Source organism: Rhinolophus ferrumequinum, chromosome 12 (genome assembly GCF_004115265.2).
Source record: "Rhinolophus ferrumequinum isolate MPI-CBG mRhiFer1 chromosome 12, mRhiFer1_v1.p, whole genome shotgun sequence".
NCBI lineage: Eukaryota > Metazoa > Chordata > Mammalia > Chiroptera > Rhinolophidae > Rhinolophus > Rhinolophus ferrumequinum.
Genome location: NC_046295.1, coordinates 4,545,532 through 4,568,743, shown reverse-complemented (window position 1 = coordinate 4,568,743; position 23,212 = coordinate 4,545,532). Strand labels below are relative to the sequence as shown.

Here is a 23,212-nt window from a genome sequence, read left to right as displayed (position 1 = left end):
AAGCCAGCTGCACACAACAACGTGACCAGAGCACTCCCAGGCAGCTGAGGTCACACATTAAACCAAACCAACAAAGCCCTGGCGATGAAAAGTCACCCATGGCAGCTGAAACAACTGTTTGAATCTGCCCACACTCAGGTTCACAGTGGCCGTCCTTGCATACTTTTGCTTTGGCCCTTTGGCCTGTGTCACGACCTATCCATGAGTGACCGACCCATGGAACCAGGAGCCAGCGGACACGTTGGCTCCGGTCTGTCTTAGGCCAATGTATGTAGGTCTGGTCTTCCCCAAAAGACCTTCCACATGGGAGGTCAGATCTTCACTTCCTTTCTACCCAAGTTTTCTGCCGCAGTGCTTTGGACCTGCCAGGTTCTCCACAAACATTTTTCAGTGACAATCATAAAACACACCTGCTGTAACTTAGTCTGGAGAAAAATACTGAAACTCAGAAATACGGATGCAGAAGTATATAAAATTGAAGTGTCCTTATTTATTTTGGACACAAAACGCACCCCTCCCCAACTTCACAATGGAATAGTGAAATCCCAATTGCAACAGAATTTGGTTAACAGGGAATAATAACTTTCTGTAACCCTAGGGAGGTCTGAGGAAGGTGCATCAAAAGCAGAACCCCAAGGACAGGAAACTAATCGCCCGCGACTCGGGTGCCAAACTCGCTCAGTTTGCAGGGAGCATCCCAGATGCTGCGGAGGAAGGATACCCACACTGGTATCGTGGCACGGAGGAAGTGTGGGCCTGGGCGAGGCGACTAATCCTTCAGATGTGCTGTGCCAACGGGTGGAACCAAAGAGAAATGGGGGAATGGCCTCACCTTGCACACCCGTGCTACCCGGGGGATCACCAGCTTGAAGACAAACTCATATTCCACAGACACCTCTGTGAAGAAGAAGTAGATCCTGTCGTCCTCGCCTTCGGCACTGTCTGGGTTCTCTCGAATCCAGTCAGCATGCACAAAGCTGGGCTCTGCAGGGGAGATACCGAGTGACGCCTGCACACAGAAGGCCCCAGGCAAGTCCCTGCACATATGCATGGACCCATGCATGTCCCTGAACGTGCCGGGGGGCCATGGCACCTCCCCGCACACACTGAGGGCCTCGGCCACCTCCCCTGGCACACAAGGAGGGGCCTGGGCACACCCCTGCATGCAACGAGGGACTTCGGCACCTCCCTGCAAGACACGGGAGAGTGCATGTGCCATTTCCCAAACTAAGTCCAGGGTCCGGGAGTGAAGGTGGCGCCCCTCTCAGCCTCCTCAGCCCAAGGGGCTGCCCAGGATGTGGTTCTGAAGAACACCCTCCTGGTCCAGCTGGAGAACACAAGGCTGAGCCTCCCCACTGGCAGGCAGCCTGGGGGCCCAGCGATCCAGATCCCACTGTCCCCGGAGACCTACTAGCTGATATACATTTGCTGGTTTAAACAACACATGCCTCAGACAGAAACTGCCAACCACCAAGTCCAGGCCCCAGGGCTTTGGCTGCCTGGCCACCCCATACCGAGGAGGAGCCTGCCATCCCTTGTCTCCCAGACCACGCGCCTTGTCAGTCTCGGACGCTTCGAAGCCGAGGCCCTGCTGGACAGAGTCCAGGTGAAAAGCCTCCTGTGAGCGGCCTGGCGCCATGTGCATCGCGAATGCAATGTGGACACACGCTGTTCAGAGATAACGTGACAGCATCGCACACTATCTGACCACGCTGAGCTCCCACTGACCACCAGACCCTCACTTTATGAAAGCCCCTCAGGTCCATTTTCCAGGAGGGGTGAAGGTGGCCCTCAAACAGCGATCTCTTAAAAAGGAGAAGCAAATACCGAAGCCCAGGGATGCTGGCTGTGGAGCCTGGAGCAGTTCCGGAAGTGCCCCCAGCACACCGGCTAACAAGAGCTCTAGGACGCCCCTGTGATGTTGAGCCAGCAAAAGGAGCAATACAGCGGGGTAGGGGGTGTCTCTCCTGGCGAGGAAGCTGCTTGAGTAGAAACACACCTCCGATGACCACCCCCACTTCTTACCATTGAGCCAAGGTATCGCGTACTCCGTTCTCAGAGGACTGTGGGAAGAATTTCGGGAGATGATGGGCTCACTTCCCAAGAAGTTATATGACGTCCCGGAATAAAGCTCTCCGTCTTCAGCGCCCAGGAAGAAAGAGGAGAAGGGCGTCAGCACCAGTGCGGGGGACTGACGCCTAACACCTCACCTTCCTGTACAGTCCGACAGGAGCCCCTCCGAGGACACAGAGGGACCACCACCCGCTTCTGGGACATGCCTTCTGCTTCATTTCTTTGACACGGATAGTCTTGTGCTCCTCACTGAACTGTACTTTGTGAGAGTCAGGGTTAATAACTAATGGGAGCAAGTAACTCCTGCACCAGGAAACTAACAAACATGACAGCAGGTACACACGGGCTCAGGGTCTGCCTGCCTCAGTGCACAAGACCACTCCAGGCCTCAGTCACCAACAACCCCTCAAATGAGAGTGTCGACTCCACGTGACCTAGTAACCCAGCTGATCTGCACAAACCATGGATATAAATAAAAGCAGCTCTCCCCACAGATCTGACTTGTGGACCGTGGTGGGTCTGGCTACCCTTTTGAACAATGAATTCTAAAGCTCCTGTAAGATGGCCTAAGGAGACGCACACGTACCTTTGTGAAAACAGTGAATACAGAAGGGAAATGGGGAGACTACTGGGAAGGGAGAGGTACTGAGTGTCCTGTGTGTGCTCAACACGACAGCACAGCCCTGCCAGCGACAGGTATCCCAGAGGGTGACTCACCGACCATGACAGATGTGTAGCTTTGTGCTGGGTCAAAGGGACACCTTCCTTTGCCATCTTCATTTTTCCCCAGAAATTGAAAGGACGTTAGGTTCTACAATTGAATGAAAAGAAAGAGTATCGTGAAATATCTGAATTTCTGTAGTAATAATGCATCTTTGTTGCATCATTTAATTTAGACTTGCTATTCTGAGGGGACCAAGGGAAGAGCATGTGTGTGGCCAGCCATGGGAGGCCCAAGTATGAACGCCGGCACCCTGGTACCCCGGAATGCTGACACCCTTGAGAGTTACTCCAGATCTTGGAGGCTCAGTTACTCATCTATGAGCTAGAGATGGTCATGCCGGTGGCTGTAGGATCGTAAAGCAGCCAGGACAAGCTGAACATGTAAGTGACTGGAAGGCCGCACGCAGGACTTTAGTATCAACAAAGATGGCATTCAAAGCAGTGAAGGACTGTACTGTCCAACAAACAGGTATCAGGAAAAAAACAGCAGAATCTCTACCTAATTCCACCCACCAAGATATACAACTTTCTGGTATCTTGGGACAATCTCTCTTCACCTGATGAGAGAACCCAATGCCATGTCAGGAAAAAAACAGACAGATGTAACACATGAAAAACTGGACAGCTTTTGTACACACCGTGCTTCCCCGAAAATAAGACCTAGTCAGACAATCAGCTCTAATGAGTCTTTTGGAGCAAAAATTAATATAAGACCCAGTCTTATTTTACTACAATATAAGACTGGGTCTAACATAACATAACATAACATAACATAACATAACATAACATAACGTAACGTAACATAACATAACATAATAAATATAAGACTGGGTCTTACATTAACTTTCGCTCCAAAAGACGCATTAGAGCTGATTGTCAGGCTAGGTCTTATTTTGGGGGAAACACAGCAGAAAAAGTGGGACAGAATTCAACAAGTGACAAACTAGGGGAAATGCCTGCAAAATGACAGATGAGGCACTTCCATCCCTGCACACATGAGAAGCTTATACAAAAGACAGTAAGAAAGCATATCCCAGGAGGAGAACTATAGGGGAAAAAAAAAAAAGCAAAACACCAGCAAATGAGAGGAGAAACCCATCCAGGCAGCAAAGGTAAGAAAGGATGTGTGAGAAGCTGGAAACCTGTCTGTCACAGTGAGGGGACTGGAGACATGGTTTCAGACACAGAGACCAGGGCTCAGGGGCAATGAAGAGCTGTAGTGACATTTTCGTCAGGCTGGTTAAAACATACAGGTTGTCACCTCTTAGGTTAGGAAGTCTGAACTGGGGTGACAGCACACCCCACTGATGTGAATCACTGATCACATCTCTAGAGAATGTTTGGGGGGCTCTTGGCAGAAATCTGAACGGAGACTGGAGAGGAAATGAAATTGGGGAATTACTGGAAATTTTAGATACAATGACAAACTTAAATATGTAGGAAAATGTCATTATTCTTAGGAGATGCTTGTGAAAACATTTAGGGGCCATGGGTCCCACTTCAGCATGTGCACACACTCGTTCCTAATAAATGTGCAATCTTGGTGGTTAGGAGACATGTACAGCATCAAGTTTTCTGTCAGCCTAAAAATATTTATTAGAAATACTGGGAAAGATTATAGGTCTAGATTTTAAAAGAAATACATGATTCCCTGACCTCAACAACGGACTTGTCTGTGAAATTTAAGTTTAAATTCCAGTATTTTAAGCTTCTGATTACTAGAGTTCAGCCAGGAAATTCTTTGATGTACAAAATGTTTCCCTTATGGAAAAAGAAACTAAGTCTGTCTTTGAGGGCCGAGGGTCTCAACACGTAGGGAGAGTCAAGGATGTGATGCAGGTGAGGGAGGGAGACAGTTTTGCTTCTAAAACAGCTCAGCACCCTTGTGTCCTGTTGTCACTCCTCACATGGGGTGTTTTCCAGCATCTGCAAATCTGGGAGAAATTTGCATCCCAAAAGCAGACACCGGGTGGTGACAGCCCACAGCCAGGCTGGTGGACATGCTGTCCTAGTCAGCTTAGGCTGCTGGGACAAAGCACACAGACTGTGTGGCTTCAACCACACAGTTATTCCTCACAGCTCTGGATGCTGCAAGTCCTAGGTCAGGGAACCAGCAAGGGTGATTCCTGGTGAGGACTCTTCTCCTGCCTGCAGACGGCCACCTTCTTGCTGTGTCCGAACATGGAGAGGGATCTCTGGTGTCTCCTCCTTTGCTTATAAGGCCGTCAATCCTATTGGATCAGGACTCCTCCCTCTGACCTCATTTAACCTCAGTCACCTCTCCACAGGGCCCATCTCCAAATACCAAGGGGGATTAGGGCTTCAACATACGGATTTTGGGGGGACACAATCATTCAGCCCATAACATATGTGAACCAAGAACATGCAGTCTAGGACCAGAAATCATGACTTTCCACTTGACCAGACCCACGTCATAGCGAGATCTCCCTCAAAAAACACAAAACATGACAAAGAGGAGGCAAGATACTGGATCAGGTCACTCTGGTGTCTCTGTCAACAGTGCAGTTCCCAGAAGGTCCCCCAGGGCCGGCGCTGAACCATGGGCCATGATCCATGGGTCCTGCCCGCACGCTGCCCCCAGTTCTAGTGGTTCACAGACAGGACCCCGGGACCTGCAGGCGGCAGCGAGTGGCTGGGCCCCTCCTCACACACACAGCTGGCAGTTAAAACAGCCTTCTGTTGTGCGGAGCCCCACGCTGCTGTAACGCTGACCAGCGGAGGGGCCCAGGCCTTACCAGGTGGTCACAGGCTGGCTGGAAGGCGTTGGTCCCACACACGTAAAGGGCAGTGGCACCGAGCGGCTGCAGCACCCGGATGTAGTTGAGACATTCTGTCTACAAGGAGGAGAAATGCCCGGGTCAACCACCACCAGCTTCCACGGGACACCCTCCGTCACCCACACTGGTCACACCGCTCACTGCAGAGCTCAGAACCAGCAAGGCACGTGCCGACACTGGCTCCCTGACGACCGCCCGCATTGTGCACTGACTGTGTCCTCTCACCGCGGGCCTCTGATGCATTCCACCTTCCTGCACCAGCTCTGCCTGCCGGCCACAGTGAGAGCAGGCTCTCTGAGATACCTGGACAAACCTCAATCTGCAGCCGGCCTGAGTGCTTTTGTCTCTGCAGCATCTATAGGCTGGCTGTCAGGTGCCACGTGGATTTCACTGCAGTCACTAATTTATACCCAGCAAAGATGTGCTGGCTGAAACGCAATGGCAGCTGACCTTAAGTCTTATCCACCCACCACAGAAAAATTGGTTTTACTCTCACTGGACACACAAACCATCCATTGTTGCCAGGCCTGTAGAGGTGCACGCTGGGCAGGATCCCCCAGGCCTTCCTTCTCTCTGGGGGACCCCACCCTCCTCACCCCAACACATAAAACTGGAAACAGCAATTCAGGAGTGGGTGTGGCCGGCCCGCCCAGCCCAGGGGAGAGGCTGGGCCAATGAGGGGGCTCCGAGCCTGGCGCCACATCAGAAAGACCAGCAGGAAAACCAGATGCCACTTAAGGACCCACTCACTATTTTAGACTGAAATGTACTTGGATTATATGTGCTATCGTCTGAAATTATCTCTGCTCAGTCAAGTTTTTGTGCTATGATTGCCTTTAAACTGGCTGGGAGTAATGCGTCGTCCCCCACAAGAGCTGGGAGGGACCCCTATCTGCTGCATGGTCTCCACGCGGGCAAGGCCCTGGTCTAATTTAGCTGGGAGACAACGCCCTGCGACATCTGTGATTACACTGAAACGGCTGCACTTTCCCTCATTTCCTAAAGTAACTTCAGATTTACTGACTGCAGTGAAAGTATTTAGCATTTGGCTAAAAAAATTACTTATCTTTTTTAAAAAAAGTTTTAATTGTTTTGAAATTAGCCAACCACGGCTGAAATTTGCCGTTAACTCAGCTATCTTGACCCACTTTCAAGGAGGAAGGGGCTCTGAGACTCCGACACCAGCCCAGCAGCAGGTGGGGAGTAACCCAGAGCTCGGAGAGATGGACACTCGGCCCAGCCCCTCGCCGGGCCAGCACACTGACACCGACACGCGCCCCACCACTCCCTGCATGGCCACCACACGGAGGTACCCAGGATCTCCTAGAGAAGGAACAGGTTTTCAAGGGATGGGTGTTGCCAAAAACCCAGACATCCTGCAGCAACCCCTCCAAGCTGATGGGGTCCTGGGAGGCATGAACCCTACATTTTACACCACGAGCCAACAGGCATCAGAAATCGTTTTCCAGAGTTTTAGGCTATTTGAATACATTCAATTTAGTTCAACTTCAAAAAGTATTTCTCAAATGCCTACTATCTGGAACTAATTAAAGAAAAAAGCCTACTATGTTTGGCACTTGCTTTGGGAGATGCAATCTTCCCGTTTAGCAATAAAGGCATGACCCGCAAGGTCAGTCGTGAGGGACCTGAACAAAATGCCCCGGCTGCTGGTTTTCAGAAGGTTAAAATAACTAGGAAATACCGGTGTGTCTTTTCGTAGCTTGCAAAAATAATTACCTGTTTTGATTTCCCCTTTTCTGCGCATTTTGCTTTTTTATCTTCTGAGACCTTCCAATATGCCTGGTAGGAGGAATGACAGTCATTTCAGTGCATAGCCCCCTTTGGAAAGGAGATACTGGCATAAGAATGTACAGTTTACAAAGCACACAATGGCACTGAGAGCAGATATTCCCCCCGAGACAGCGAAACCTGAGATCGCAAAGCGAGGCTTAGAGAGCAATCGCTGCGGCCAAGTAAGCATCGGGGCCTGTGAAGGCTCTCACTGGCATCCTTGTCTCGAAGCCAACAGCGCCGCGAAGGGCCATCCCACACCCCGTTATTCACTGCAAACAGCAGCAAACAGCAAACTACTGGAAGAAGGGAGGGTTACATTTATCCAAAAGCTAACCTGCACGCTCTTTCACACATCAAAGTGGGTTTTTATCCATTCAAATGTGACTCTAAAGTCAAAAAAAAAAAGCCTTGACATTTACTTCCACTATCAGCAGAAGGACAGGATTACAATTCTGTAAATTTTATGTAACGGCAGCTGTCGAGAGTGCCAGACCAACACTGCCCTCAGGTCGAAAGGCTTCTGCCAAGACCTGAGCTCCCGCTTCTCTCACGCCAGTAGATGTGTGATCAGGACCGTGAGGCCGGAGGGGCCGTCACCCTCCAGAGGATGGAGCGCAGCAGGCCGCAGGACGGAAGGCTCCTGCAGCTCTGCCCCATCCGCCGTGTGCTGGCCCATGACTAATGTTAAAGAAATATATATATATGATTTTTTTTGTTTTTGTTTTAACTTTTTCTTCTCTTTTACATATAGGAGGCCCTAAAGCCTCTCCCTCACCCCAAGGGCTCACAGTGACGCCATTAACAGAGCAAGGAGCGGCTCTCACTGAGCACCCAGGGGGTCACACGTGCACTTTGTTTTCAAAGGACAGTGACCAGAATTTCACTTAAGTGTCAAACAGAAATTAGGCACTATGCTAGACTCTAGAGATAAAGACAAAACAGAACAAAAAAATAAGAGGTCTGGACAGAAAATGCACAAGATGAACCTGAAGCACCTTGACATCAGAGACTGAGAATACACCACCAATCAGCAAGGACTCAGAAACCAAGGAGGGCTGCCACCAGCCAGGGCAGCGACAATCTGAGCATCAAGGGAGCGGCTGGCTGAAAATGGATCAAGGGACTTCAAAACGTTTAAATCCACGAGTGTGTGGTCATACTCAAAAATCAGAAAACTCATTGTCTCCCTTTGGAGAGAACTCACTCAGTATTTTGAAAACTGGTAAATAAAGGCAAAGGTTTCAAGCACCAATCCTACCATTTCCAAAGGAACTGGTCTGGGGGACATGAGTAGCCAGTGATGGGCCTTTCCCCTGTACAGGCCACTTCCGGCTCACAGATGCAGAAGGAAAGGGAGACTTGGAACTCCCCGTTTTGCAATGTCTGATGCACACATGGCTCCAGAGTGCATGGCAAGGGCTGGGTGCCATGGCCTCCAGCTGCCTCAGTGGCTGGGTGACCTGCCTATACGAAGGACACCAGAAGCCAGACTGAGGCTGAGGGCCAGCAGGACTACAGAGTGGCGCTCCCAGTGAGGGGACCCAGGGAGCCCCTAAGAAGTGGGGACTCGAAGGACAGAGTGCCTGGGGACATGGATGGCCTGATGTCCACTGGATTCAAATTGAACAGTCAAACCTCATTTATCTGAGTCTGTGAAATCTGAACACTGATTATTTGGCATTCATTTTTTGGATGTGATACTGGTATTTTGGTTATTTTTGAAGAAAAGGAGTCATTTCCTTTGGGAGATGCCCAGGGAAACACAGATGAAAAGTGTGTATCTGGGGTTTGCTTCAAAGTCATGGAGGGAGCAGAGCGGGGACGGGAGGGAGGACGAGGGGCCAAGCCCGCCTGCAGGAGCTGCCGTGGGCACAGTCTGTGGTGTTATTCCCTCTACTCCTGTGTACCCTGCGACTGTCCGTAATAAAGCTGTCAAAACCCCAAGCTGAAAAGGGTGGTCCCTCGGTAAGGCCGCCAAGGGACATTCGAGATGGGGCTGCGTGGACACAGGCAGGAAGGAAGCTTCAGGATGACAGGGCCCCTGGCCTGCTGGCAGGAGGGGAGGCTGCTCTCTAGATGCAGGATGTATGCGATGCCAGCCATGAGGCACACAGGCCACAGGACCAAGACAGGAGGAGCCAAGTGTGCCGGTGTCAGAAGAAAACACTGGAAGGTCTGCAGACCAGACCGAAGGCCCCAGGCCATACCTCGCGCTGCTTCTGGGAGACATTGAAGGCGTTCACGGCAAACACGGCTTCCCGGGCGCCCACGTACAGGGTTTGCTTGTCCTCGCTCAGCAGCAAGGCTGAGTAGTTGAAGATGCCGGGCTGGTGAAACTCTGCCAGCTGCACCTCTGGGGAGACAGGGCGGGAGAGGGTGGCACATTAGACATTCCTGAGCCTGGACACACCCTGAGCACCCGGTCTCCTTTTGGTGCACTGCCATGTCCCCAGGGCCATGGCATGAATCCGCTGCCACAGTGGCCAGCCCCCGGCCGGGGCCAGAGCTCGGGCACCACTGCGTGGAGCAGACCCACTGGGGCAGTCACGAAGCACATGGCATCCCAGTGAGGCCCAGAGTCACTGTGCTCGCCCAGTGCTGTGGTCTGACTTCTCTTCCTGCTCCTTGCAGCCCGGAGTTCCCAAGCCTGAACTCAGTGTGGTCTCCAGGCAGTGTGACCTTCTGGCTTGTGACCTCTCGGCAATGTGACCTCCCAGCCATGTGACCTCGTGAGTTCCTAGGAGACTGCAGGTCAGATACCTCAAGCTTCTTGTGGCTGCTCACTTCGCCTCCTACCAAACTCTGCTCTATGTGTGTGGAGTCAGCCACAGATGAGTTGCATAAAGAATTTAACTATTTAGGATTTTCTTATTCAGGAAAAAAAAGATTTACCTCAAGACCTTTGACAAAATCTACTTCAGTGAGTATATCCCTTAACCCCACCACAAACTTACAAAACAGAGAAAGAACGGACATTTCCCCTTATTAGGCAATTGCATCAATAGCTACGTACTAGGAACAAGAGGCATGTAACGGTCAGCTATTGGGGTAATATAAATGTGTCAGCCTTGTTTCTAAGGAGCTGTTTCTTCTTTTTGACCATCCCAGCATCCATGTGTTTTGACCCTGGCTTTCCGTTTATTACCAAGTTCTCGTTTCACTCAGGGGTAGGGGTTCACACTTCCTGCTCTTGTCAGTTCCAGTGTTGGAGACAGAGCCACAGGGGATGACGGCCCTCCCAGCACACCTACTGCCCGGAGACCAGCACGGACAGCCCAGCCCTGGAGGATCACCTCGCTCAGTGGCCTGGAAGACTGGGGTCCCGAGACACAGCTCCCAAGAGAGGAAATAAATACAACAGAAACTAGGGAACAGCAAATGAGAACCACTGGCCTGAAGCTGAGCTGCAGGTCATGTGCTCAAAACAGGACACAGTGTGGTTGGTGCCTGGTCAGTGGGCACCAATGTCACCAGGCACAGGGAGGTGAGCTTCCTTTCAGGGGCGCCCTGGTTTAGAACCCAGATCAGTGGGCCCTGCACAAGGCCCAGGAGTGTTTCCAGTTATGGAAGCATCTCTGATGCGGCAGTGCAGGCACCCAGCGCACACACAAGTGCCGAGAGCACAGAGCCAGCATGGAAACAGCGCACGCGCACCTGAACATCACGAGCAGGTGCTCTCAGCACCTCACAAGCTTCTGTGCTCCCTCACCTCTGTGCTCCCAGGTGATCCTCGGTACGGGTGCAAATGCCACTGCTGTCCCAAACATCACCGCAAGGGCAGTGAGCAGCCCCTCCACGGGGGCGCACATCCTCATCGGCAGGGGCCGCAGTGCGGGCTTCGGCAGCAAATGCTTTGTGGACCGAGGAGGCCAACGGTGGGTATCCGGTGCACGCTGCTCAGACTCCTGGGGCTGTGACTCGCAGCACAGCCTGGAGCTGGTGGGTGCTGTGACCCCCACGGACCCACATTTCCCGGCACACCGGGTGGGGTCAGGTGGCTCTCACCACTGCAAAGGCCTCCTGGTTCTGTTCTTAAACAGTGTGCTTCTTTACAACCTTCTGGGGAAATTCTGGAAGAAAGTGGAAAGGAGGGGGTTACCAGTCAGGATGTGGTAATAACACCAGCTTTCTGTTTGCTCAATATCCTCACAGCTCTGCTCTCCCCACAGCGCCAGCCATGGGCTCCGTCTGCTAAGGAGCGGAGGGAAGTGGGGACACAGGGATCTCTGAGGGGGACAGCCCTACGGAAACCACACCCCAGATGCCCACAGCAAAGCTGGAGTTACAGGAGTCAGTGCTTCCCGTTCCTGAGGCCACCAGGAATATAGGACAGACAGGGAGACCCAGAGCGGGGGACAAATGCCTGCCTGGCTGCCCAGCTTCCTCCCTGTGGGCTGCCTGCGTCCAGCTGGTAATGCAATGGAAAGGAACAGAGCAGAGGCAGGGTTTCAGTTTCCCTTGGAGACTTTGGTTTCCCAAGTCCTGCAATGTCATCAAGGAAGACAGCCAGAGCAAAAGGCCAGAGGGCTGCACAGAAGCTGAAACATGTGCGTGCGTGTGTGCACGCAGATCCCGTGAGACTCCGAGATGGACTTGTTTAGACATCTCTGGAAGGAGCTCAAACCAACACACCACCGGATGAGGCAGGACCCTTGCCTACGACATTTGGGGAATACATTTAAGTTACAGCAAAACCCCACTTTGTGGACACGCTATTTCCCAGGAGACCCCACGGGGTCCACTGGTGCTTGACTTCCTCACACGAAGTTTCCTCCTCTTCACGAAGCAGCCACCTCCCCCACTCGCCGTCCCCTCCCTCAGAGGCCCTAGGAGTTGGCCATCCCCACCAAGCCAACATACCTCCAGCTCTGTCGGTCCCACTGATACCCCGGGATCCTCTCCGGATCCTGCCCCTCACCCCACCATCACTGCGGGCCTCCTGACTTCACCATCCCTCGGGGCCGTCCAAGTGGCAGCAAGCTTCCTCATTCCCCCTTCCCTCCCACAGGCCTCCGGGTCAGCCTCCCTGGGGCCCCCACAACCTGCCACACACCAGCACCAGTCCAGCCGCCTGCCCCCTCCTTGCTCCTTGACACGTAGGGCCAAAGCAAACCTCCCAAGAAACCTTTGGGAAAAGTTCTGTCTTTCTGTTCATTTAGTCAAGTCATTGCCTCCAGAAAGCCCTCCCGAGCCACTTCTTCATCTGACCCAGGAAGTCACTTCTCGCGCCCCTCTTGAACCCCTAGCATCCTTGTCTGGCCCCCAAAGTCCAACAGGCAGCACGTTCATCCTCAGCGGCTCTCTAGGCTAAAGAGAGTCTTCTTTATTTTCATGTGTGTGCCTGGGGCACAGCCACTGCCCAGCTCCACTTCATAAAGCAGTAACTCCTGGGGACTTTCACCACAGGCACCTGCCCGTGGGGAGATGCCTGGCTCCGGCACCGCGGGGCCTCTTCTGCTCCCCGCCCTCCTCACACAGCAGCGCCCCTCTGCGCTTTCTCTCCCCGCCTGGAGGCCCACCCTGGTGGCCAGGCCCCCATCCACCTGGCATCTGCGCCCCATCCAGACCAACTCTCAGCCACCTAAGTCAGGGAACACCCGTCCCTCGTTTGCTCCAGAATCTGGCACATACTGAACAGAGGCAGAGCCCCTTTTCCACAAAGGACTAGACGAACATTATTGTCAGCTTTGTGAGTCCTACAGTCTCGTCTGTGGTAGCGCGTGGCTATGAGCCGACACAACTATTTACAGAAATGGGTGCCGGTCTGCAAGCCAAGCCCTGCACCGGGGACCCAGAGGGACAGCTGGCCCAGACACCCAGCAGCAAGGGCGTAACCCAAACTCTAAATGCAACCTCAGGTGCACTGGGAAGAAGAGAGGAAGCCTCACAGAGTGGCCATGAGGGCTCACCCACAACATCCCACCCCGAGGAGCTCTCAGAAGCACTCACCATGTGACAGACACACGTCACCTTCAGCCCCGGGCCCTGGGTGGGGACCCTGCTCCCATGCCCTCAGTAGGGAAGGGAGGCACGAAGTGGCTTCAGAAGCCCAGGCCACGTCAGGTCTCTCATGCTGAGCCGTGTTACCAATGTGACCCACTCGTTAAGCAATCCCAGTGTCCAGTGACTGCTAAACACTCTACAGAAATCGCACACAGACACAGCACCCCGAGGTCTGTGCGAAGAGCTGTCTGTGTGGATGATGCCGACGGTCTGGGCAGCACCAGACGTTCACCTGGCTCATTCCAGGTCCATTTTCACCACCACCTCTCCAGTCTAAGCAAAGCCCACCTCCCATCCTGACCTCTCCACAGCCTCCTACCCCTTCACCCTGCTTCCATTCTTGCTGCCTGTGGCAGAGATCTCTGGTTTCCTGCCCCAAAACCCACATCCCTTCATTTTCATTAACAGAATGTTGATTTTACCTGGCATGGCAGTGTTGCCAGCTAACTGCATCTCCCAGTATACCTGGTGGCAGGTCTGGCCAAAGAACTGTGAAAAGAAGTTAGTAGGTAGGAATTCCAGGAAAGCTCTTTAAAGGAGGCTGGCTCAGCTAGTGTTTGCATTTTTGCTTTCAGCCTTTCCTCCTTTTCCTGCCTGGAATGCAAATTTGATGGTTGGAGCTCTGGAAGCCACCTTGTTAACATGAAGCTAAGGATCTCGTTCTAAGAACCAAGTGGAAATTCACAAAAATCAGAGACCCTTCCAACCTACTGGAAACTTTACATCTGCTTTCTTCTGCCTACCCTAGAGCTGCTAATAAACTATTAATCCCTTTAAATTACTGTTTTTCAGATTTTTGTTATCAGTAGTCAGATATAATCTCCTGATGATTCATTTACCAAATAGTAGCAACAGCCAGAATGATGTTTTTAACATAAACCAGAGCACATCATTTCCCCACATGAAATGTTTCGCACTAGGATTAAACCTGAGTGGATGACCTTGGTCCACCTTCCATCCAGCCTCTCCCGTTTCACGCTCCCCAACCTTTCTGTCCCGGCTATATCTGGCTACATGAAGCTCAGCCAGTCTGCAAGGCTGTGCTCTCTCTGAATATCTCTAAATACGTCTGTTCCAGAGACCACGTGGGTAAATCCAACAGCACAGTGTCATTAGCTTTCCCGAGGAGACCTTTTTTCTGTATGATTGATCAGTTAGTGACAAGGGCACCCCAAAGCTTCTTTGCTCTGAACTCCCAAACAGGTCAGGGTTTCCGGGACTGGCCCCAATCAGGGCAGCAAGACGATCACTGGCTGGCAGGGTTACAGGCACGGGAGGGATGAACAGGCGGAGCTCGGCAGACTTGCGCCACTCTGCAGTGGGGTGTTGATACAGGGCAGGCTATGTATGCATGGGGGGTACATGGCAACTCCATGGACTTTACGCTTGATTTTGCTGGGAATCTGAAAATGTTCTTAAAAGTAAAGTTTATTTAAAACAAACAAACGAAAACGAAAACAAAAAACACCAGCTTGGAGAGGTTCTTCCTGAGCATGTGTGAGGCCCTATGCACGGTGCCCACAGCCTGGTGCCCTTCTGGCTGTCGGGCCCCCGGGGCGTTTCATTTCCCCCCAGATGCAACATGGAGCCAACTCTATTGCAGGGAAATGGTTTGCAAGGGCCCCACAACAAATACAAATTCCTACTTAGGTCCCTGATAGAAATCAGTCCCATGACACATGCTGCAGCCAGGCTTAAAGCCTGGACGTAGGAGACGAGGCCAGCCCTCTTTGGAACCGGGCACTTAGAATTCAGAGATTTATCTCAACTCTCTCCTCAAACGGGATAAAACGACACTCCAAAGGACATAAACCATAAGGATAAAAATGGGGAGAGAATGACAGCCCATGAGGGTGTTAACAAATCTTAGAAACTAGGAAGAAAACAGATGGGCATAACCAGTGACGTGTAGGCCAACCTTAACAGTCGGCTAAGGGGTGGGGTCGGTGCCCTGCGCTGCGCGTATGCCGATGTCTGGGGTGTCAACACTGCTTTCCAGCTCCCGACATGCTGTCACTGAACAGACAGACAGGAAGAGATGCACAATAGGGCACCAGTGTATAGTATTCCCACCACACAGACACGACCGGTGTGGGGCCTCCAGGGCACAGGTAACAGTGAAATGCACAGGGAAGTAGTGAGTTTTAGTATATCTACCCTCACTGCTACTTTTAATGCAGTTTAATGACGTTTACATGACTTAGTTTTCGATAATGGCTGTGTTCACCACTGTTGGTAATTAATTGACTGTGGACCAAACAGATGTGAAACTAGAGCTTGCGAGGGGAGAAGTCACGACGACACACAACCTGAGAAAATGAATCAAGCTTGAAAATTAAAATTTTGGTTAAAGAAAGAAAATAGTTGGAGGATTGGAAGATAAAATTGAGGAGTCTTCCTAGAATTTGAACAATGTGACAGAGATGAAAATAGGGAGGGAGAAGCTAAGAAAGCTGGAGGATCGAATCAGGAGGCCCATATCTAACAGGAGTTCCAGAAGAGAGAGAAAATAAGAGGAATTATCAGAGAATAATAAAAAGAAATAGAAAGAGATATACAAATATATTGTTTATATATAAGAAAATGTCCAGAAGACAAGGACACGAAAGCAGCGCCGTGAATGAGAAAATACCTTCACACCAGGCATGTCCTGATGAGATGTGGGAATCTGGGAGGCAAAGGGAGCTCCTGAAAGCTTCAGAGAGAAAACAGGCCCCATACAATTACCTCTCGAGAGCCACACTGTCAGGAAATATCAGTAAAATGGCTAAAACAGCTGAGCTGCAGCTCACTGTCTCAGGGACAAAGGGACAAATACTACTTCACTTTAAAATCACGTGCATTAATTTCTCTGATAAGAATTAATTAAATTTTAAAAAGAAATCAATGCTCAGGCTCCTTGCAGCCTGGAAGACAGCAGCTCAGTGGATGTTGCAGCAGCAGACATAGCCCAATGCAGGCGGCCTTACAAAGGACGAGAAGATGGAGCTGTGTCTACACAGCCACATTTGGGGCTCACACTTTTGCAGAAACAGGATGATTCACCAAGTGGCAGAGTACACTGAGTGGCAGCACAAGACTTAGTGTAAAAGGCAGCTCAGAGAGTGGCCAGCAAGGGGTCCTGGCCTCTCATGCACTCCACCCCCCAGACCTTTGCACATGCTGCTCCCTCTTCCAGAATGTTCTATCCCCAGGAGCTCCCAGGGGCTGGCTCCTTCCCACCGACCAAGACCACCTCCTCACAGGCTGCTCCACCCCCACCTCCACGCCCCCTCCTGCTTTATTTCCTTCATAGCACACTAAGGACTTGAGGATGTCCCAAGGAAAACGTCTCAACGATGTGGTCCCTTCCGGGGCAGGGCAGAACCGGGGGAACGCAAACATCCCAGTTAGAAGACCCTGGCTAGAGCTCGAGAGAACCAAGCTGAGTCCCCGGTGGCAGAAAGTCTCATGAACAAAGTCCCCAGAATGAACAGAAGTTGAGAACGGGCCTCATAAAGGCGTTCTCCCCCGCAGCTCCCACACAGGCGGAGCTGCCTGACAAACTCAATAGCAGACGCTGGGTGGAGGCCTGCGTCTCCCTCTGTACACGCAGGCTGCTCAAACTGATTTAGGTGAGAAGAGAAGACATTTTTTAATTGCCTTTAGCCTGGACCAAACCCGACACTGCTATTCAGGAGCCGGTGGCTGTCACTTTCGGCCATTTCCGGGCAGCCCTGCCAGCGGGACCGGAGGACAGAGAAGTTCTTTCTGCAGAAGCACGTGGGTGCCCCAGCACACACAGATTTTATCCAGCTCTGAGCTGTATTTATCTCATCAGCAGACACCAGATTCTTGACGGCCCGAATCGGACCCTGCCTCTCGTTCCCAAATGGTCTTTAAAAAAAATGCACATGGACAGCCAAAGGCAGGAGGGTCCCTGCCACACAGACACCCCTCCATGCAGAGGACATTGCTTTATGACATTGGAAGGGGTAGATGCTTTTACTTTTCTGCCAAGCATGCATTCTTTAATATAATCTAAAAACTGCTAAGCAAAGCACACCCCACACCCACACGCACACGCTGCCACCGTGCTCTCCTCCAGCAACACTGCCTCCATGATGTTTGCGGGGTGTCCCATCAGGAATCACCAGACACATTCAAATGGAAACAAGAGAATGCAGTGCCTATCTGCTGGCTTTGCGGGGCATTTCTCAGGCAGCTTGCTGGGAGCCGTCAGGAGCAGCCCTTCACTTCCCTGTGCAAAGTGCTGCCTTTCACCCTGAGACAGAGGCCCATTAGGATGACAGGGTCACACATGTCACTCCCATTACCTATGAGGAATTGTGCTGGTTTGTGAGCAGTGCATGATCCCACTTTAAATAACAGGAGAAGAGAACCCAGAGGGGTCTCTGAGCCCATCACTCAGGGCTTGTCAGTGCCTGTCACATGGCAGCTTTCCACCCCAGGGGCCTTGAACCAAGCCGGAGGGTTGCGGCAGAGAAAACAGGCACACCCAGCAAACTGTAAGGGTAAGAGCTAGTTCACAACACTGTGTGCACAAATGTCTGTATGCACACACATCTGCATGTCAGCACGCACACACACGTCTGGGCATGCATGTTATGCGTGCACCTGTGTGCATCGGAGTTTCTGTGCATATGTATACGTGCATTTGCGTACATCTGTATAAGTGTGATACGTGTATGTATAAGCATCCATACTTGCATGCATGTGTGTGCATTCATGTATGTATACATCCCTGAGCATGTGTTTGCATGTGTGCATACAGGTATGTGCACATGGGCGTGTGGTATGGCCACACTCTGCTGCAGCACAAAAATTCTGATCTGGTGTTGCATTCTTAGATGTGAATGGTGACTGCCAGCTGGGGTGCAGTAAGGCAGGCACCGTGGGCCACAGGTGCTATGAGGTCTGTCATACCCACGTCACGCCTTGGCTTCCCTTCTTGGGACCAGCTATCTGAGGCAGTAGGGGTGGGTCACAGAGGGGACGCCACTCACTACCACACATCAGGTGTCAGTGCTCCCATCAGCAACAGGCTGATAGCCAACATTAAAAGTGCCCTCACTGGGATCCCCAGGGAACCTGTGAAAGGGGATCCTGGGTGACAGCTGTGGACGACTGCTGAGGCAATCTGCTCTGGCTTCTTGTCTACAGTGTTTGTCCAGACAGCACGGGTGAAGCCCTGCTCCCCATCCAGGCCCTGTGGCCGGTACAACGGAGGCCTTGCACCTCCTCACACCCTCCCCTCCCAGCGGGAGCAGAGAGAGGCAGCCACCCCAAGACATGTCCTGCCGATGTTACCCCCAGGCCTGCCCCCTACATCCCCAGGCTCCCCTCCCCCACCTCATGTCCCGTCCCCTACGCCTGGTCTCCTCCCCAGACCCTGGCTATGGTGCTGATGTCACCACCTCACAGAAATGGCCTTGTCCCCCAGGAATCAGGATTGATTTCAGGAGCTCTCTGTGTCACATGCCCAACAAAGAGTTCATTGTTTCAACTTCAGTTTCCCCAGAACTTAGAGCAGAGCATCCGGCAGCAGCATTCCAGCTGCACAGGGACAAGCTGAGCCCTGGAGCTGGGTCCAGCTGGACCCACCCCACAGAAAAGCATCCAGGACACTGTCCCAGGATGCCTGCTTTCACCTCCAGCAATGAACGTTGCAGGGGCACACAAGCCAGTCAGGATGTCTGACACGCCTTAACCTCGTTCCCTTATGCAAAGCCCAGCACGTGTGTGCCATGCGCATGCTTACGGGAGCTGGAAAGGGGAGGGCAGCGGGGTGAGGAACACACATACCAGCCAATCAACCAGCAGTGACAACTGGCAGGCATTCAGAAGGGCATAAGCAAGGTGGGTGCAGGGGCAGCGGGGACCCCATCAGCCCTGTAAGTTAAAGGGCTCAGCAATCAAAATCCAAAGACAAATGATCTAGGGGATAAAAAGCTAGGGAAAAAAATCCTTGTAACATAAATGCCTGGGCTTGCAATTCTTAATGCAGCAACCTAACACACTAGCGAGAAACCACCGAGCCTGGCCCAGCAGACAAGGCTGTTCAGGAAATGTACTCGTATGCGTGTCCGTAACCAGCCAATAAATGCAATGCCAAGTGTCCCCGAGGTGAGCTGCATCATTACCAGTGCCCACCCACTGGCACAAACTAGCCCCTAAGACCTTGCTGGTGGCAGGACTGCTGAGACAAGCAGAGCGACACCTTTGCTAGGCCCATTCACAACAGGTGAGTCACAGAAATGGACGAAGGGGAGAGGAGAGCTTTCCTTTTGTTTTTACAAATTAAACTGGCATTTCCCTTTCCTCTACAACTGGAAATACATGGGCGACCATGTACTAACTGGTCAAAATTAAGATGAATCACAAAACCACCCAAATCCAGGGCGCGACGACACTGAGAGCTCTCCTTTGAAATCGGACCTCACCGTCCTGCCAAAGAGAAGATGGAGCGTTTCAACGCTCAGACTAGGTAGGGGCCATCCGTCCAAAGCGAGCAGGGAAGCAGCCCAGGGGGGGAAAAGGCAATGGGAGGGAGGAAGAAAAAACAGGCGACACTTGCCGCACCCACTGCCCTGTGGGCTCCCCCTCAGGCCACCCCTAGGGACGGCGGTGAAGTCCACATCTTTGACCCCAAGAGCACGCAGGGTCCAACAACCAAACTGCTGAATCCCACTGGGGCTTCCATAAGGTGTCAAGTTTGCTAAACTGGGATATAGATGGAGGGAAAAAAAAGTGATTTTACCAGTATCTTGTGCCTCTTGAAACTCCCCAATTGCTTCTAGGAAGAATTTAACTTCTGGATCCTCTGGTCGCTGACTCTCTGACCCAGGGTTAGCGTGGCATTCATGCACTTGTGCAAATGCGACAAGGGAGTGAGTGTGAGATCGCTCACCCATAAACAAAGGAAATGCAACTTGGCCAGTCACCCAGAGGCAGGAGCTGATCCCAGCTACTGACAGCCACTACTTCCCCCGCAAAATAAGCCACTTAAATTCAAGCCACGGTCATGGTCACTGATCAAAAAAGGATTATGGGATTCTCAGATGTGTATCCTTTGGAACTCCTCTTCCTTGAACACCAAAGGTGTGAGGCAATGAAAGAAAAAGCAGAGATACATACAAAATATCTACAAGAAATGACTTCCTGAAGAACCTGTTTAACATTCCCATTTTTCTTTCCTTTTGATTGTTGTTTTTAAGCCAAACAGAGAATTTCCACAGTGGTGTAGCAAGTTTCTGTGATGTGTTTGTTACTCCTTCACAGTACAGGAGGGAGCGCTCAAAACAGAGATCCTGGAGTCCAGCGAGATCACAAACCGTTCAACAAAGAGAATCTGAGTGGTGAAGCCAGAGGCCACCATGAAGATTCTTGCAGGATTAGCAGTGGGTTCAACTGAGCTTGACTCCTCGATGGCTGCGAATGATCCAACACAGTCTTTACACCTCAGAATCAAACTTGAGCATCTTCTGTGGCGGGGGTATTCCTTTCTTTTGCTTTAAGAGCTTACACAATTCTTGCCATTTCTCTGAAGACAGCTAAGAAGTAGCATGGGCTCCGCGGGAACACAGCTAATGGCCCATTTTCCCCCACACACAGCCCGAGCGGTGGGGTCGCGCCCGCAGCACGGAACCCAGCTTGCACCCACCGTTCAACGGCCACTCACAGCACATGATTTCCAGGGTCACCGGGGGCCCCTCAGGGCCTGACATGTCCCCTGAATCCTGAGCAAACACCTTGAGTTAGCAAATGAGACGCCAAAGTAACAGGCAGAAATGCTTAGGATGCATCAGGCTGCACTGTGGCTGGGCTTCCAAGGACTGGTTCTGCGTCTGACAGCCAATGTGTAAGCAAAATTAACTTCACATCTGAGCAAGCAGGAAGTGTCCTGGAGAGGCCATATCCACGCAGGACATGGAACCAATGTCTTCTATTTTAATGCTGGGGGAGATTTTGGCTCAGCCGATTAACAGGCGATGTGCAAGCCTAACGAACTGTGGGATTTTCCTGTCACACAGGTGGCGGTGAGGGGGCAAAACAGCCATCTGGAGACTGGAGAAAATACTTATGGGAAAAAGAGTGATTCACACACAAATAAGAGGTTTTATCTAAACCTCTTATAAGAAACAATAAGAATACTGAAAATTATAACCGAAAAACTCCCTTTCCGAAATTCAGTAAGCCTTTGTCACTTCAATAAATGAAAGCCCAGAGCTGCTTGTTCTGTGCTTGGACAAGCACACATCCTATTTATTCACCTTAAATTCCTGGTACTGCACACACACATGACGGCAGGTTAGGGTTCTGCGTGTGTGTGTATTCTTAATAACCTCACCCAGTGCACTGGGACCCAGCACACTCGTTTTCTCCTCCAAGCCAAGTCTCCATCTGTCACCTCCGCCAAACATCTTTTAGCCTGTGGTTTCTGGGTGAAAATACACACTTCCGGCCTCAATCAACCACAGAGGCCCAAGTCCCCGGTTGTCTGTACCCTTCATCATGGCAATTTTTTCTTCTCTCTCAAGGTAAAAACCTCCAAGCTATAATTAGTTATCACGACACTGAAGCATGCAAAATACAAATTCCTCACACAATTACTAACGATATGGTTTTAACTAGGCATCTCCTAACTTCTTGTACTGCCCCTGAAAGAATGCAAGGGTTCAACTATAAAAAAAAGGAATGAAATTAATCAGGGAGAGAATTATTTCCCAGGAAACTTGGCCTTTGCCCCCAACCTGTCCCCATGTAGTGCAGGAGAGCATGGGAGACCCAACTGCCATGTCTGACGGTCCGTCTGCCACTCATGACAACAGCCAAAGGCCATGGTGAGATGGGCCTCTGCCTCCCGTGCATCTTGCCCACGATCTGCAGCTGTGACCCCTCGTTCCAAAAGTCTCTCACCCTGGTACCAGCCAGGTGACCTCTTTAGCAGGTGGAGAAGACACAGGTGGGATGGGTGAGAGTATGAAGAGTGATCTGGGCTCTAGGCCTGGCACCTACACTTACCAGCTGTGTGTCCGTGGGGAAGTTTCTGGGCCTCTCTGTGCCTGTTTCCTTATCCAGAAAGTGGGCCTGATCAGAGTGCCTACCTCACTTGGTTATTATGAGGCTCCATGAGTGACCACATGAAGAGCTTAAGGCAGCGTGTGGCGCCTAGGAAGCCCCGCGTAAATCTCAGTGATGAGCCTTCCTACCTGGGAACCCTTGATAAGAAGACTCCCTAGGATCGAAAAGCAGGATTTGGCTGCTAACACATCTAAGTCCCCTCCTGCAAAATGTCCCAGGGCTCCCCCAGCCTCCTCCTGCCCACAGGGAGCTCGGGCCCACGGCCACACTCGCCCTGGCACAGGGCCCGCACCACAAGGCCCCGATCACGGCCACTGTGCACGGGTAGGAGGCCTCAAGCCCCGTCTGTTCAACCTCCTCACCCAGCCCAGAACCCTCCCCGCCCGCCAACAGCAACGAGTACTCCACCCCACTGTCCTGTCTGGGGGGGTTGGCACATTATAGCCAGACGCCATCCCACCTCTGGGAGGGGCAGCCATGAGACAGCTGGTCATAAAGTGCAGTGATGAGGGGCCAGGGGAGTTTGCACGCACTGGGCAACTGAACGACACCTGTGAGGATGGACCTGGCAGTTCTCTGCCAGGGACCAGTGTGGATACACCCCAACATGCTCAAGATGCCCAAGTACAAGGCTATTCAACAGGAAAACTGGAAACACCTAGAAGAATTCTGTGTGTATGTGAGTGCATGTGTGTGTAGACACAGATACGTATATTGTATATATGTATATTTATTTA

General features: G+C 51.6%; 1 protein-coding gene across 3 annotated transcripts in view; it reads right to left on the bottom strand.

Moving 5' to 3' along the window:
* Positions 1–20,206, bottom strand: part of SEMA4D (semaphorin 4D) — a 46,225-nt gene extending 26,019 nt beyond the window's left edge. For 2 of the 3 annotated variants that reach the window (XM_033123012.1, XM_033123010.1), the window contains exons 1-8: positions 20,152–20,206; positions 11,098–11,458; positions 9,596–9,741; positions 7,332–7,394; positions 5,553–5,651; positions 2,791–2,884; positions 2,026–2,139; positions 833–984 (exon numbers count right to left, since the gene is read on the bottom strand). In XM_033123012.1, coding sequence (XP_032978903.1) covers positions 833–984; positions 2,026–2,139; positions 2,791–2,884; positions 5,553–5,651; positions 7,332–7,394; positions 9,596–9,741; positions 11,098–11,203 — 774 coding nt within the window. In that variant the 5' untranslated portion in view covers positions 11,204–11,458; positions 20,152–20,206. Of the gene's footprint in view, positions 1–832; positions 985–2,025; positions 2,140–2,790; positions 2,885–5,552; positions 5,652–7,331; positions 7,395–9,595; positions 9,742–11,097; positions 11,459–12,248; positions 12,267–20,151 lie in introns of those variants that run through there. The other variant, XM_033123009.1, reaches the window with a different exon arrangement.
* Positions 20,207–23,212: the final 3,006 nt, after the last annotated feature.